Genomic DNA, 13,315 nt, shown 5'->3' on the forward strand with positions numbered 1-13,315 from the left:
AAAAAATTCTACAGCTGCACCATCGAGAGCATCCTGACTGGTTGCATCACCGCCTGGTATGGCAACTGCTTGGCCTCTGACCGCAAGGCACTACAGAGGGTAGTGCGTACGGCCCAGTACATCACTGGGGCAAAGCTCCCTGCCATCCAAGACCTCTATACCAGGCGGTGTCAGAGGAAGGCCCTCAAAATTGTCAAAGACTCCAGCCACCCTAGTCATAGACTGTTCTCTCTGCTACCGCACGGCAAGCGGTACCGGAGTGCCAAGTCTAGGTCCAAAAGACTTCTCAACAGCTTCTACCCACAAGCCATAAGACTCCTGAACAGCTAATCATGGCTACCCGGACTATTTGCACTGCCCCCCACCCCATCCTTTTACGCTGCTGCTACTCTGTTAAGTATTTATGCATAGTCACTTTAACTCTACCCACATGTACATATTACCTCAACTACCTCAACTAGCCGGTGCCCCCGCACATTGACTCTGCACCGTTACCCCCCCTGTATATATAGCCTCCCTACTGTCACTTTATTTTACTTCTGCTCTTTGTTTTTCTCAACACTTTTTTTTTGTTGTTGTTTTATTCTTACTTTTTTTGTTTAAAATAAACGCACTGTTGGTTAAGGGCTGTAAGTAAGCATTTCACTGTAATGTCTGCACTTGTTGTATTCGGCGCATGTGACCAATAAAATTTGATTTGATTTGATTTGAATAGGTAAGCAGCTTGGTTTGAAGAAATCAACTGTGGGAGCAATTATTAGGAAATGGAAGACATACGTCTTGTATGTCTTCCATTTCCTAATAATTGCTCCCACAGTTGATTTCTTCAAACCAAGCTGCTAATCTCCCTCGATAATCTGATAAACTGATAATCTCCCTCGATCTGGGACTCCACGCAAGATCTCACCCCGTGGGGTCAAAATGATCACAAGAACGGTGAGCAAAAATCCCAGAACCACACGGGGGGACCTAGTGAATGACCTGCAGAGAGCTGGGACCAAAGTAACAAAGCTTACCATCAGTAACACACTACGCCGCCAGGGACTCAAATCCTGCAGTGCGAGACGTGTCCCCCTGCTTAAGCCAGTACATGTCCAGGCCTGTCTGAAGTTTGCTAGAGTGCATTTGGATGATCCAGAAGAGGATTGGGAGAATGTCATATGGTCAGATGAAACCAAAATATAACTTTTTGGTAAAAACTCAACTCGTCGTGTTTGGAGGACAAAGAATGCTGAGTTGCATCCAAAGAACACCATACCTACTGTGAAGCATGGGGGTGTATCAAATACTTGTTCTCCCCACTGTACACACATACACTACCAGTCAAAAGTTTGGACACACCTACTCATTCAATGGTTTTCCTTAATTTTTACTATTTTTTATATTGTAGAATAATAGTGAAGAAATCAAAACTATAAAATAACACATGGAATCATGTAGTAATCAAAAAGTGTTAAACAAATCAAAAATATTTTTTTTTCAAATAGCCACCCTTTGCATTAATGACAGCTTTGCACACACTTGGCATTCTCTGAACCAGCTTCATGAGGTAGTCACCTGGAATGCATTTCAATTAACAGGTGTGCCGTCTTAAAAGTTAATTTGTGGAATTTCTTTCCTTCTTAATGGGTTTGTGCCAATCAGTTGTGTTGTGACAAGGTAGGGGGGTATACAGAAGATAGCCTTATTTGATAAAAGACCAAGTCCATATTATGGCAAGAACAGCTCAAATAAGCAAAGAGAAGCAACAGTCCATCATTACTTTAAGACCTGAAAGTCAGTCAATCTGGAACATTTCAAGAACTTTGAAAGTTTCTTCAAGTGCAGTCACAAAAACCATCAAGCGCTATGATGAAACTGGCTCTCATGAGGACCGCCACAGGAAAGGAAGACCCAGAGTTACCTCTGCTGCAGAGGATAACATTTTACATTTTTTACATTTTCGTCATTTAGCAGACGCTCTTATCCAGAGCGACTTACAGGAGCAATTAGGGTTAAGTGCCTTGCTCAAGGGCACATCGACAGATTTTTAACTTAGTCGGCTTGGGGATTAGAACCAGCGACCTTTCGGTTACTGGCACAACGCTCTTAACCACTAAGCTACCTGCCGCCCCAAATAGCGTGTTCTTTAATAAATACACACTTTCTGTTTTGGACACGGCATTTTCTATATGAAAATGATTATACACCATTTCTCATCTATAGGCCAAAGTTTTATTATAAAAATTACAAGTGAATTGCATATCAAGTAGGTAAAAAAATAAGTCAAAACAAAAATATAGAGACAGTAATCAGTAGAAAATATTCCACATTAAAGAACAGAAAAAACAGCAGTATAGGAGGCCTATATCCTGGGTTCGGTACGTGGATAAATGCAACCACATAAACTGAAAATAAATCCAATAAAAAGTCCGTGTGAAAAGGAAGGGGTGAAAAAACTAAATCACATAAGGGATGTTGTGAAACAGGAATATAAAATACATTACAAAAATGACATGGCTAAATCTTCAGTGAATCATAGCCTAGTTGATAGCTGATTGATGAGCTAAAGCATCTCATGCCAGGCCACACAGTGGTAAAATACAGGCAAGTCTCTTGTTTGACAAGAACAAGAATTCAAGAATCATCGTGAATGTGTGTGATGGCCTCAAGGCATTTACTAATAAGATAAGTTCATTAGAGTTACCAGCCTCAGAAATTGCAGCCCAAATAAATGCTTTACAGAGTTCAGGTCATAGACACATCTCAACATCAACTGTTCAGAGGGGACTGTGTGAATCAGGCCTTCATGGTCGAATTGCTGCAAAGAAACCACTACTAAAGGACACCAATAATAAGAAGAGACTTGCTTGGGCCAAGAAACACGAGCAATGGATATTAGACCGGTGGAAATTTGTCCTTTGGTCTGGAGTCCAAATTCGAGAGTTTTTGGATGTGTATTTCCCACCGAGGAACTCTGGAGCTCTGTCAGAGTGACCATCGGGTTCTTGGTCACCTCCCTGACCAAGGCCCTTCTTCCCCGATTGCTCAGTTTGGCCGGGCGGCCAGCTCTAGGAAGAGTCTTGGTGGTTCCAAACTTATTCCATTTAAGAATGATGGAGGCCACTGTGATCTTGGTGACCTTCTGTCCTGTCCTGCAGACATTTTTTGGTACCCTTCCCCAGATCTGTGCCTCGACACAATCCTGTCTCAGAGCTCTACGGACAATTCCTTCGACCTCATGGCTTAGTTTTTTCTCTGGCATGCACTGTCAACTGTGGGACCTTATACAGAAATACCTTACCTTACTTACAAAAGTATTCATCCCCCTTGGCGTTTTTCCTATTTTGTTGCATTACAACCTGTAATTTAAATGGATTTTTATTTGGAAAAAATTACCTGTTTCAAAAGATTCAAAAAAATAAATAACGGACATGTTTGCTTTGCTATGAAGCCCCTAAATAAGATCTTGTGCAACCAATTACCTTCAGAAGTCACATAATTAGTTAGATTGCGCACAGGTGGACTTTATTTAAGTGTCACATGATCTGTCACATGATCTCAGTGTATATATATACACCTGTTCTGAAGGGCCCCAGAGTCTGCAACACCACTAAGCAAGGGGCACCACCAAGCAAGCGGCACCATGAAGACCAAGGAGCTCTTGTTGTGGAGAAGTACAGATGAGGGTTGGGTTATAAAAAAATATCAGAAACTTTGAACATCCCACAGAGCACTATTAAATCCATTATAAAAAAAATTGAAGAATATGGCACCACAACAAACCTGCCAAGAGAGGGCCGCCCCCCAAAACTCATGGACCAGCCAAGGAGGGCATTAATCAGAGGCAACAAAGAGACCAAAGATAACCCTGAAGGAGCTGCTAAGCTCCACAGCGGAGATTGGAGTATCTGTCCATAGGACCACCTTAAGCAATACACTCCACAGAGCTGGGCTTTACGGAAGCAAACACGTTTGGCGTTCGCCAAAAGGCATTTGGGAGACTCCCCAAACATATGGAAGAAGGTACTCTGGTCATATGAGACTAAAATTGAGCTTTTTGGCCATCAAGGAAAACACTATGTCTGGCACAAACCCAACACCTCATCACCCCGAGAACACCATCCCCACAGTGAAGCATGGTGGTGGCGGCATCATGCTGTTGGGATGTTTTTCATCGGCAGGGACTGGGAAACTGGTCAGAATTGAAGGAATGATGGATGGCACTAAATACAGGGTAATTCTTGAGGGAGACCTGTTTCAGTCTTCCAGAGATTAGATACTGGGTCGGAGGTTCACCTTCCAGTCTTGGAATGGCCTAGTCAAAGCCCAGACCTCAATCCAATTGAGAATCTGTGGTATGACTTAAAGATTGCTGTACACCAGCGGAACCCATCCAACTTGAAGGAGCTGGAGCAGTTTTGCCTTGAATAATGGGCAAAAATCCCAGTGGCTAGATGTGCCAAGCTTATAGAGATACCCCAAGAGACTTGCAGCTGTAATTGCTGCAAAAGGTGGCTCTACAAAGTATTGACTTTGGGGGGGTGAATAGTTATGCACGCTCAAGTGTTCTGATTTTTTTGTCTTATTTCTTGTTTATTTCACACACACAAATATTTTGCATCTTCAAAGTGGTAGGCATGTTGTGTAAATCAAATGATACAAACCCCCAAAAATCCATTTTAATTCCAGGTTGTAAGGCAACAAAATAGGAAAAATGCCAAGGGGGGTAAATACTTTCGCAAGCCACTGTATAGACAGGTGTGTGTCTTTCCAAATCATGTCCAATCATTTGAATTTACCACAGGTGGACTCCAAGTTGTAGAAACATCTCATGGATGATCAATGGAAACACGATGCACCTGAGCTCAATTTCAAGTCTCATAGCAAAGGGTCTGAATACTTATGTAAACAAGGTATTTGTTTTTATTTGTAATAAATGTGCAAAAATGTATAAAAAAAACTTTTCACTTTGTCATTATGGGGTATTGATGAGGATTGTGTATTTATTTAATCCATTTTAGAATAAGGCTGTAACTTAACAAAATTTGAAAAAAGTCAAAGGGTCTGAATACTCTCCGAATGCACTGTATAATAGAACATCCTGGAACCTCTAGAAACTAATCAATGGTGCCCTCTAATAGAACATCCTGGAACCTCTAGAAACTCATCAATGGTGCTCTCTAATAGAACATCCTGGGACCTCTAGAAACTCATCAATGGTGCTCTCTAATAGAACATCCTGGAACCTCTAGAAACTCATCAATGGTGCTCTCTAATAGAACATCCTGGAACCTCTAGAAACTCATCAATGGTGCTCTCTAATAGAACAGTAACATTTAAGGCTATATATAACAGCGGTAACATACAAACAATATAACCTTTGCTGATACACATACTGAGTATGCTAGTTGCACTCAAACACACTTTCAGCAATGATAATGACTGTAACACCTATTAGCATGCACAGGGTGCATGCACAAACAATTCTAGCATTAGCTGGTTCTAGCAAACAACACTACAACTTATCTTACTTATCTCCAAACACCTAGCATGTGAAAGTCTGTCAGTATCAAAACACTTATCTTCTCCATACTGCAAAGTACGCTCTAATGTAAGGTGTGCGGGGCGGCGCCCTGAAGTGCGTGCAAGTGCCCTGATTGGTTGGAATGAGTGGAAGCTTGAAGGGTGATTGACAGGGCTGCAGACCAATCAGTTTGAAAGGCCCAGCCTTTTTTCCCACCTGTACTAGCAGGGAGTTCGTCCTCTCCAGACAACTCTCACATCCAGTATAACACTATGCAAAGTCCCCCTCCAACTACATGCCTGACCCTAAACATGACCACTAACCCCCCTAACCCTGTGTCTCTGTGTTTCAGGCCCCTAACCCTGTGTCTCTGTGTCTCTGTGTTTCAGGCCCCTAACCCTGTGTCTCTGTGTTTCAGGCCCCTAACCCTGTGTCTCTGTGTTTCAGGCCCCTAACCCTGTGTCTCTGTGTTTCAGGCCCCTAACCCTGTGTCTCTGTGTTTCAGGCCCCTAACCCCCCTAACCCTGTGTTTTCTGTGTCTCTGTGTTTCAGGCCCCTAACCCTGTGTCTCTGTGTTTCAGGCCCCTAACCCCCCTAACCCTGTGTTTTCTGTGTCTCTGTGTTTCAGGCCACTAACCCCCCTAACCCTGGGTCTCTGTGTTTCAGGCCCCTAACCCCCCTAACCCTGGGTCTCTGTGTTTCAGGCCCCTAACCCCCCTAACCCTGTGTTTTCTGTGTCTCTGTGTTTCAGGCCCCTAACCCCCCTAACCCTGGGTCTCTGTGTTTCAGGCCCCTAACCCCCCTAACCCTGAGTCTGTGTCTCTGTGTTTCAGGCCCCTAACCCTGTGTCTCTGTTCCAGGCCCCTAACCGCCCTAACCCTGTGTCTCTGTGTTTCAGGCCCCTAACCCTGTGTCTCTGTGTTTCAGGCCCCTAACCCTGTGTCTCTGTTCCAGGCCCCTAACCGCCCTAACCCTGTGTCTCTGTGTTTCAGGCCCCTAACGCTGTGTCTCTGTGTTTCAGGCCCCTAACCATGTGTCTCTGTGTTTCAGGCCCCTAACCCTGTGTCTCTGTGTTTCAGGCCCCTAACCCTGTGTCTCTGTGTTTCAGGCCCCTAACCCTGTGTCTCTGTGTTTCAGGCCCCTAACCATGTGTCTCTGTGTCTCTGTGTTTCAGGCCCCTAACCATGTGTCTCTGTGTCTCTGTGTTTCAGGCCCCTAACCCTGTGTCTCTGTGTCTCTGTTCCAGGCCCCTAACCGCCAGGTGATGCAGTACTGGCTCCAGCAGCTGCAGCAGAAGCGTTGGGAGTTCAGTAACACCAGAGGGTCTGGACAGAGGGACAGCTGGAGTTCCCCTACCCCTTACACTGGCCTGGTGGCCAAAGATACAGGTACTACCCTGCTACCCCTTACACTGGGGCTAAAGATACAGGTACTATCCTGCTACCCCTTATACTGGGGCTAAAGATACAGGTACTATCCTGCTACCCCTTACACTGGGGCTAAAGATACAGGTACTATCCTGCTACCCCTTACACTGGGGCTAAAGATACAGGTACTACCCTGCTACCCCTTACACTGGGGCTAAAGATACAGGTACTACCCTGCTACCCCTTACACTGGGGCTAAAGATATAGGTACTATCCTGCTACCCCTTACACTGGCCTGGTGGCCAAAGATACAGGTACTATCCTGCTACCCCTTACACTGGGGCTAAAGATACAGGTACTACCCTGCTACCCCTTACAGTGGGGCTAAAGATACAGGTACTATCCTGCTACCCATTACACTGGCCTGGTGGCCAAAGATACAGGTACTACCCTGCTACCCCTTACACTGGGGCTAAAGATACAGGTACTATCCTGCTACCCCTTATACTGGGGCTAAAGATACAGGTACTATCCTGCTACCCCTTACACTGGGGCTAAAGATACAGGTACTATCCTGCTACCCCTTATACTGGGGCTAAAGATACAGGTACTACCCTGCTACCCCTTACACTGGGGCTAAAGATACAGGTACTATCCTGCTACCCCTTATACTGGGGCTAAAGATACAGGTACTATCCTGCTACCCCTTACACTGGGGCTAAAGATACAGGTACTACCCTGCTACCCCTTACACTGGGGCTAAAGATACAGGTACTATCCTGCTACCCCTTATACTGGGGCTAAAGATACAGGTACTACCCTGCTACCCCTTACACTGGGGCTAAAGATACAGGTACTATCCTGCTACCCCTTACACTGGGGCTAAAGATACAGGTACTATCCTGCTACCCCTTACACTGGGGCTAAAGATACAGGTACTATCCTGCTACCCCTTACACTGGGTCTAAAGATACAGGTACTATCCTGCTACCCCTTACACTGGGGCTAAAGATACAGGTACTATCCTGATACCCCTTACACTGGGGCTAAAGATACAGGTACTACCCTGCTACCCCTTACACTGGGGCTAAAGATACAGGTACCATCCTGATACCCCTTACACTGGGGCTAAAGATACAGGGACTACCCTGCTACCCCTTACACTGGCCTGGTGGCCAAAGATACAGGTACTATCATGCTACCCCTTACACTGGGGCTAAAGATACAGGTACTACCCTGCTACCCCTTATACTGGGGCTAAAGATACAGGTACTATCCTGCTACCCCTTATACTGGGGCTAAAGATACAGGTACTACCCTGCTACCCCTTATACTGGGGCTAAAGATACAGGTACTATCCTGCTACCCCTTACACTGGGGCTAAAGATACAGGTACTATCCTGCTACCCCTTACACTGGGGCTAAAGATACAGGTACTACCCTGCTACCCCTTACACTGGGGCTAAAGATACAGGTACTATCCTGCTACCCCTTATACTGGGGCTAAAGATACAGGTACTATCCTGCTACCCCTTACACTGGGGCTAAAGATACAGGTACTATCCTGCTACCCCTTACACTGGGGCTAAAGATACAGGTACTATCCTGATACCCCTTACACTGGGGCTAAAGATACAGGTACTATCCTGCTACCCCTTACACTGGGGCTAAAGATACAGGTACTATCCTGATACCCCTTACACTGGGGCTAAAGATACAGGTACTATCCTGATACCCCTTACACTGGGGCTAAAGATACAGGGACTATCCTACTACAAAGCTGACAGTAAATATAGTGTTAGAGCTGTGACTGGTGTTCACACAGCTGACAGTAAATATAGTGTTAGAGCTGTGACTGGTGTTCACACAGCTGACAGTAAATATAGTGTTAGAGCTGTGACTGGTGTTCACACAGCTGACAGTAAATATAGTGTTAGAGCTGTGACTGGTGTTCACACAGCTGACAGTAAATATAGTGTTAGAGCTGTGACTGGTGTTCACACAGCTGACAGTAAATATAGTGTTAGAGCTGTGACTGGTGTTCACACAGCTGACAGTAAATATAGTGTTAGAGCTGTGACTGGTGTTCACACAGCTGACAGTAAATATAGTGTTAGAGCTGTGACTGGTGTTCACACAGCTGACAGTAAATATAGTGTTAGAGCTGTGACTGGTGTTCACACAGCTGACAGTAAATATAGTGTTAGAGCTGTGACTGGTGTTCACCCAGCTGACAGTAAATATAGTGTTAGAGCTGGGACTGGTGTTCACACAGCTGACAGTAAATATAGTGTTAGAGCTGTGACTGGTGCTCACACAGCTGACAGTAAATATAGTGTTAGAGCTGTGACTGGTGTTCACACAGCTGACAGTAAATATAGTGTTAGAGCTGTGACTGGTGTTCACACAGCTGACAGTAAATATAGTGTTAGAGCTGGGACTGGTGTTCACACAGCTGACAGTAAATATAGTGTTAGAGCTGTGACTGGTGCTCACACAGCTGACAGTAAATATAGTGTTAGAGCTGTGACTGGTGTTCACACAGCTGACAGTAAATATAGTGTTAGAGCTGTGACTGGTGCTCACACAGCTGACAGTAAATATAGTGTTAGAGCTGTGACTGGTGTTCACACAGCTGACAGTAAATATAGTGTTAGAGCTGTGACTGGTGCTCACACAGCTGACAGTAAATATAGTGTTAGAGCTGTGACTGGTGTTCACACAGCTGACAGTAAATATAGTGTTAGAGCTGTGACTGGTGTTCACACAGCTGACAGTAAATATAGTGTTAGAGCTGTGACTGGTGTTCACACAGCTGACAGTAAATATAGTGTTAGAGCTGGGACTGGTGCTCACACAGCTGACAGTAAATATAGTGTTAGAGCTGTGACTGGTGTTCACACAGCTGACAGTAAATATAGTGTTAGAGCTGGGACTGGTGTTCACACAGCTGACAGTAAATATAGTGTTAGAGCTGTGACTGGTGTTCACACAGCTGACAGTAAATATAGTGTTAGAGCTGGGACTGGTGTTCACACAGCTGACAGTAAATATAGTGTTAGAGCTGTGACTGGTGTTCACACAGCTGACAGTAAATATAGTGTTAGAGCTGTGACTGTTGTTCACACAGCTGACAGTAAATATAGTGTTAGAGCTGTGACTGGTGTTCACACAGCTGACAGTAAATATAGTGTTAGAGCTGTGACTGTTGTTCACACAGCTGACAGTAAATATAGTGCTAGAGCTGTGACTGGTGTTCACACAGCTGACAGTAAATATAGTGTTAGAGCTGTGACTGGTGCTCACACAGCTGACAGTAAATATAGTGTTAGAGCTGTGACTGGTGTTCACACAGCTGACAGTAAATATAGTGTTAGAGCTGTGACTGGTGTTCACACAGCTGACAGTAAATATAGTGTTAGAGCTGGGACTGGTGTTCACACAGCTGACAGTAAATATAGTGTTAGAGCTGTGACTGGTGTTCACCCAGCTGACAGTAAATATAGTGTTAGAGCTGTGACTGGTGTTCACACAGCTGACAGTAAATATAGTGTTAGAGCTGTGACTGGTGTTCACACAGCTGACAGTAAATATAGTGTTAGAGCTGTGACTGGTGTTCACACAGCTGACAGTAAATATAGTGTTAGAGCTGTGACTGGTGTTCACACAGCTGACAGTAAATATAGTGTTAGAGCTGTGACTGGTGTTCACACAGCTGACAGTAAATATAGTGTTAGAGCTGTGACTGGTGTTCACACAGCTGACAGTAAATATAGTGTTAGAGCTGTGACTGGTGTTCACACAGCTGACAGTAAATATAGTGTTAGAGCTGTGACTGGTGTTCACACAGCTGACAGTAAATATAGTGTTAGAGCTGGGACTGGTGTTCACACAGCTGACAGTAAATATAGTGTTAGAGCTGTGACTGGTGTTCACACAGCTGACAGTAAATATAGTGTTAGAGCTGTGACTGGTGTTCACACAGCTGACAGTAAATATAGTGTTAGAGCTGTGACTGGTGTTCACACAGCTGACAGTAAATATAGTGTTAGAGCTGTGACTGGTGTTCACACAGCTGTTTAGGGGTTAGGGTTAGTGTGTGTGGTTAGTAACAGACTGTTTAGGGGTTAGGGTTAGTGAGTGTTTAGGAACAGACTGTTTAGGGGTTAGGGTTAGTGAGTGTTTAGGAACAGACTGTTTAGGGGTTAGGGTTAGTGAGTGTTTAGGAACAGACTGTTTAGGGGTTAGGGTTAGTGAGTGTTTAGGAACAGACTGTTTAGGGGTTAGGGTTAGTGAGTGTTTAGGAACAGACTGTTTAGGGGTTAGGGTTAGTGTGTGTGGTTAGTAACAGACTGTTTAGGGGTTAGGGTTAGTGAGTGTTTAGTAACAGACTGTTTAGGGGTTAGGGTTAGTGTGTGTGGTTAGGAACAGACTGTTTAGGGGTTAGGGTTAGTGAGTGTTTAGGAACAGACTGTTTAGGGGTTAGGGTTAGTGTGTGTGGTTAGTAACAGACTGTTTAGGGGTTAGGGTTAGTGAGTGTGGTTAGTAACAGACTGTTTAGGGGTTAGGGTTAGTGTGTGTGGTTAGTAACAGACTGTTTAGGGGTTAGGGTTAGTGAGTGTGGTTAGTAACAGACTGTTTAGGGGTTAGGGTTAGTGTGTGTGGTTAGTAACAGACTGTTTAGGGGTTAGGGTTAGTGTGAGTGGTTAGTAACAGACTGTTTAGGGGTTAGGGTTAGTGTGTGTGGTTAGTAACAGACTGTTTAGGGGTTAGGGTTAGTGTGTGTGGTTAGTAACAGACTGTTTAGGGGTTAGGGTTAGTGAGTGGTTAGGAACAGACTGTTTAGGGGTTAGGGTTAGTGAGTGTTTAGTAACAGACTGTTTAGGGGTTAGGGTTAGTGAGTGTTTAGGAACAGACTGTTTAGGGGTTAGGGTTAGTGTGTGTGGTTAGTAACAGACTGTTTAGGGGTTAGGGTTAGTGAGTGTGGTTAGTAACAGACTGTTTAGGGGTTAGGGTTAGTGTGTGTGGTTAGTAACAGACTGTCTATCTGCTGTGTTTCAGATGTCTTTGTGTTTGAGAAGCCCAGTCACAGTGATAGCATGGAGAAGGTACGCAGCGACTTCGCTATGGAAACAGACACGGACGGACTGGTGGGTGTCCAATCAGCACGAGGCCCCCACCACCACCCCAACCCCCTCAACTTCTCCAGCAAGCTGGGCCACTGGAGCACAGAGCTCAGGTAAGGACTGGGTCTAGTGTAAGGGCTGTGGTAAGGACTGGGTCTAGTTTAAGGGCTGCTGTAAGGACTGTGTCTGGTGTAAGGACTGTGGTAAGGACTGGGTCTGGTGTAAGGGCTGTGGTAAGGACTGGGTCTGGTGTAAGGGCTGTGGTAAGGACTGGGTCTAGTGTAAGGGATGTGGTAAGGACTGGGTCTAGTTTAAGGGCTGTGGTAAGGACTGGGTCTGGTGTAAGGGCTGTGGTAAGGACTGGGTCTAGTGTAAGGGCTGTGGTAAGGACTGGGTCTGGTGTAAGGGCTGTGGTATGGACTGGGTCTGGTGTAAGGGCTGTGGTAAGGACTGGGTCTAGTGTAAGGGATGTGGTAAGGACTGGGTCTAGTTTAAGGGCTGTGGTAAGGACTGGGTCTGGTGTAAGGGCTGTGGTAAGGACTGGGTCTAGTGTAAGGGCTGTGGTAAGGACTGGGTCTGGTGTAAGGACTGGGTCTGGTGTAAGGGCTGTGGTAAGGACTGGGTCTAGTTTAAGGGCTGTGGTAAGGACTGGGTCTGGTGTAAGGGCTGTGGTAAGGACTGGGTCTAGTGTAAGGGATGTGGTAAGGACTGGGTCTAGTTTAAGGGCTGTGGTAAGGACTGGGTCTGGTGTAAGGGCTGTGGTAAGGACTGGGTCTAGTGTAAGGGCTGTGGTAAGGACTGGGTCTGGTGTAAGGACTGGGTCTGGTGTAAGGGCTGTGGTAAGGACTGGGTCTGGTGTAAGGGCTGTGGTAAGGACTGGGTCTGGTGTAAGGACTGTGGTAAGGACTGGGTCTGGTGTAAGGGCTGTGGTAAGGACTGGGTCTGGTGTAAGGGATGTGGTAAGGACTGGGTCTGGTGTAAGGGCTGTGGTAAGGACTGGGTCTAGTTTAAGGGCTGTGGTAAGGACTGGGTCTAGTGTAAGGACTGGGTCTGGTGTAAGGACTGGGTCTGGTGTAAGGACTGGGTCTAGTGTAAGGGCTGTGGTAAGGACTGGGTCTGGTGTAAGGGCTGTGGTAAGGACTGGGTCTGGTGTAAGGACTGGGTCTGGTGTAAGGGCTGTGGTAAGGACTGGGTCTGGTGTAAGGGCTGTGGTAAGGACTGGGTCTGGTGTAAGGGCTGTGTTAAGGACTGGGTCTGGTGTAAGGGATGTGGTAAGGACTGGGTCTAGTTTAAGGGCTGTGGTAAGGACTGGGTCT

The 13,315-nt window shown here is 45.6% G+C and overlaps 1 protein-coding gene across 1 annotated transcript in view; it reads left to right on the top strand.

The window, feature by feature from the left end:
• Positions 1 to 13,315, top strand: part of tbc1d2b (TBC1 domain family, member 2B) — a 183,728-nt gene that overhangs the window by 9,490 nt on the left and 160,923 nt on the right. The window contains exons 2-3 of the mRNA XM_045212784.1: positions 6,753 to 6,894; positions 11,935 to 12,112. Of these exons, the coding sequence (XP_045068719.1) occupies positions 6,753 to 6,894; positions 11,935 to 12,112 (320 nt within the window). The remainder of the gene's footprint in view (positions 1 to 6,752; positions 6,895 to 11,934; positions 12,113 to 13,315) is intronic.

Source organism: Coregonus clupeaformis, unplaced genomic scaffold (assembly GCF_020615455.1).
Source record: "Coregonus clupeaformis isolate EN_2021a unplaced genomic scaffold, ASM2061545v1 scaf0051, whole genome shotgun sequence".
NCBI classification, from domain to species: Eukaryota; Metazoa; Chordata; class Actinopteri; order Salmoniformes; family Salmonidae; genus Coregonus; species Coregonus clupeaformis.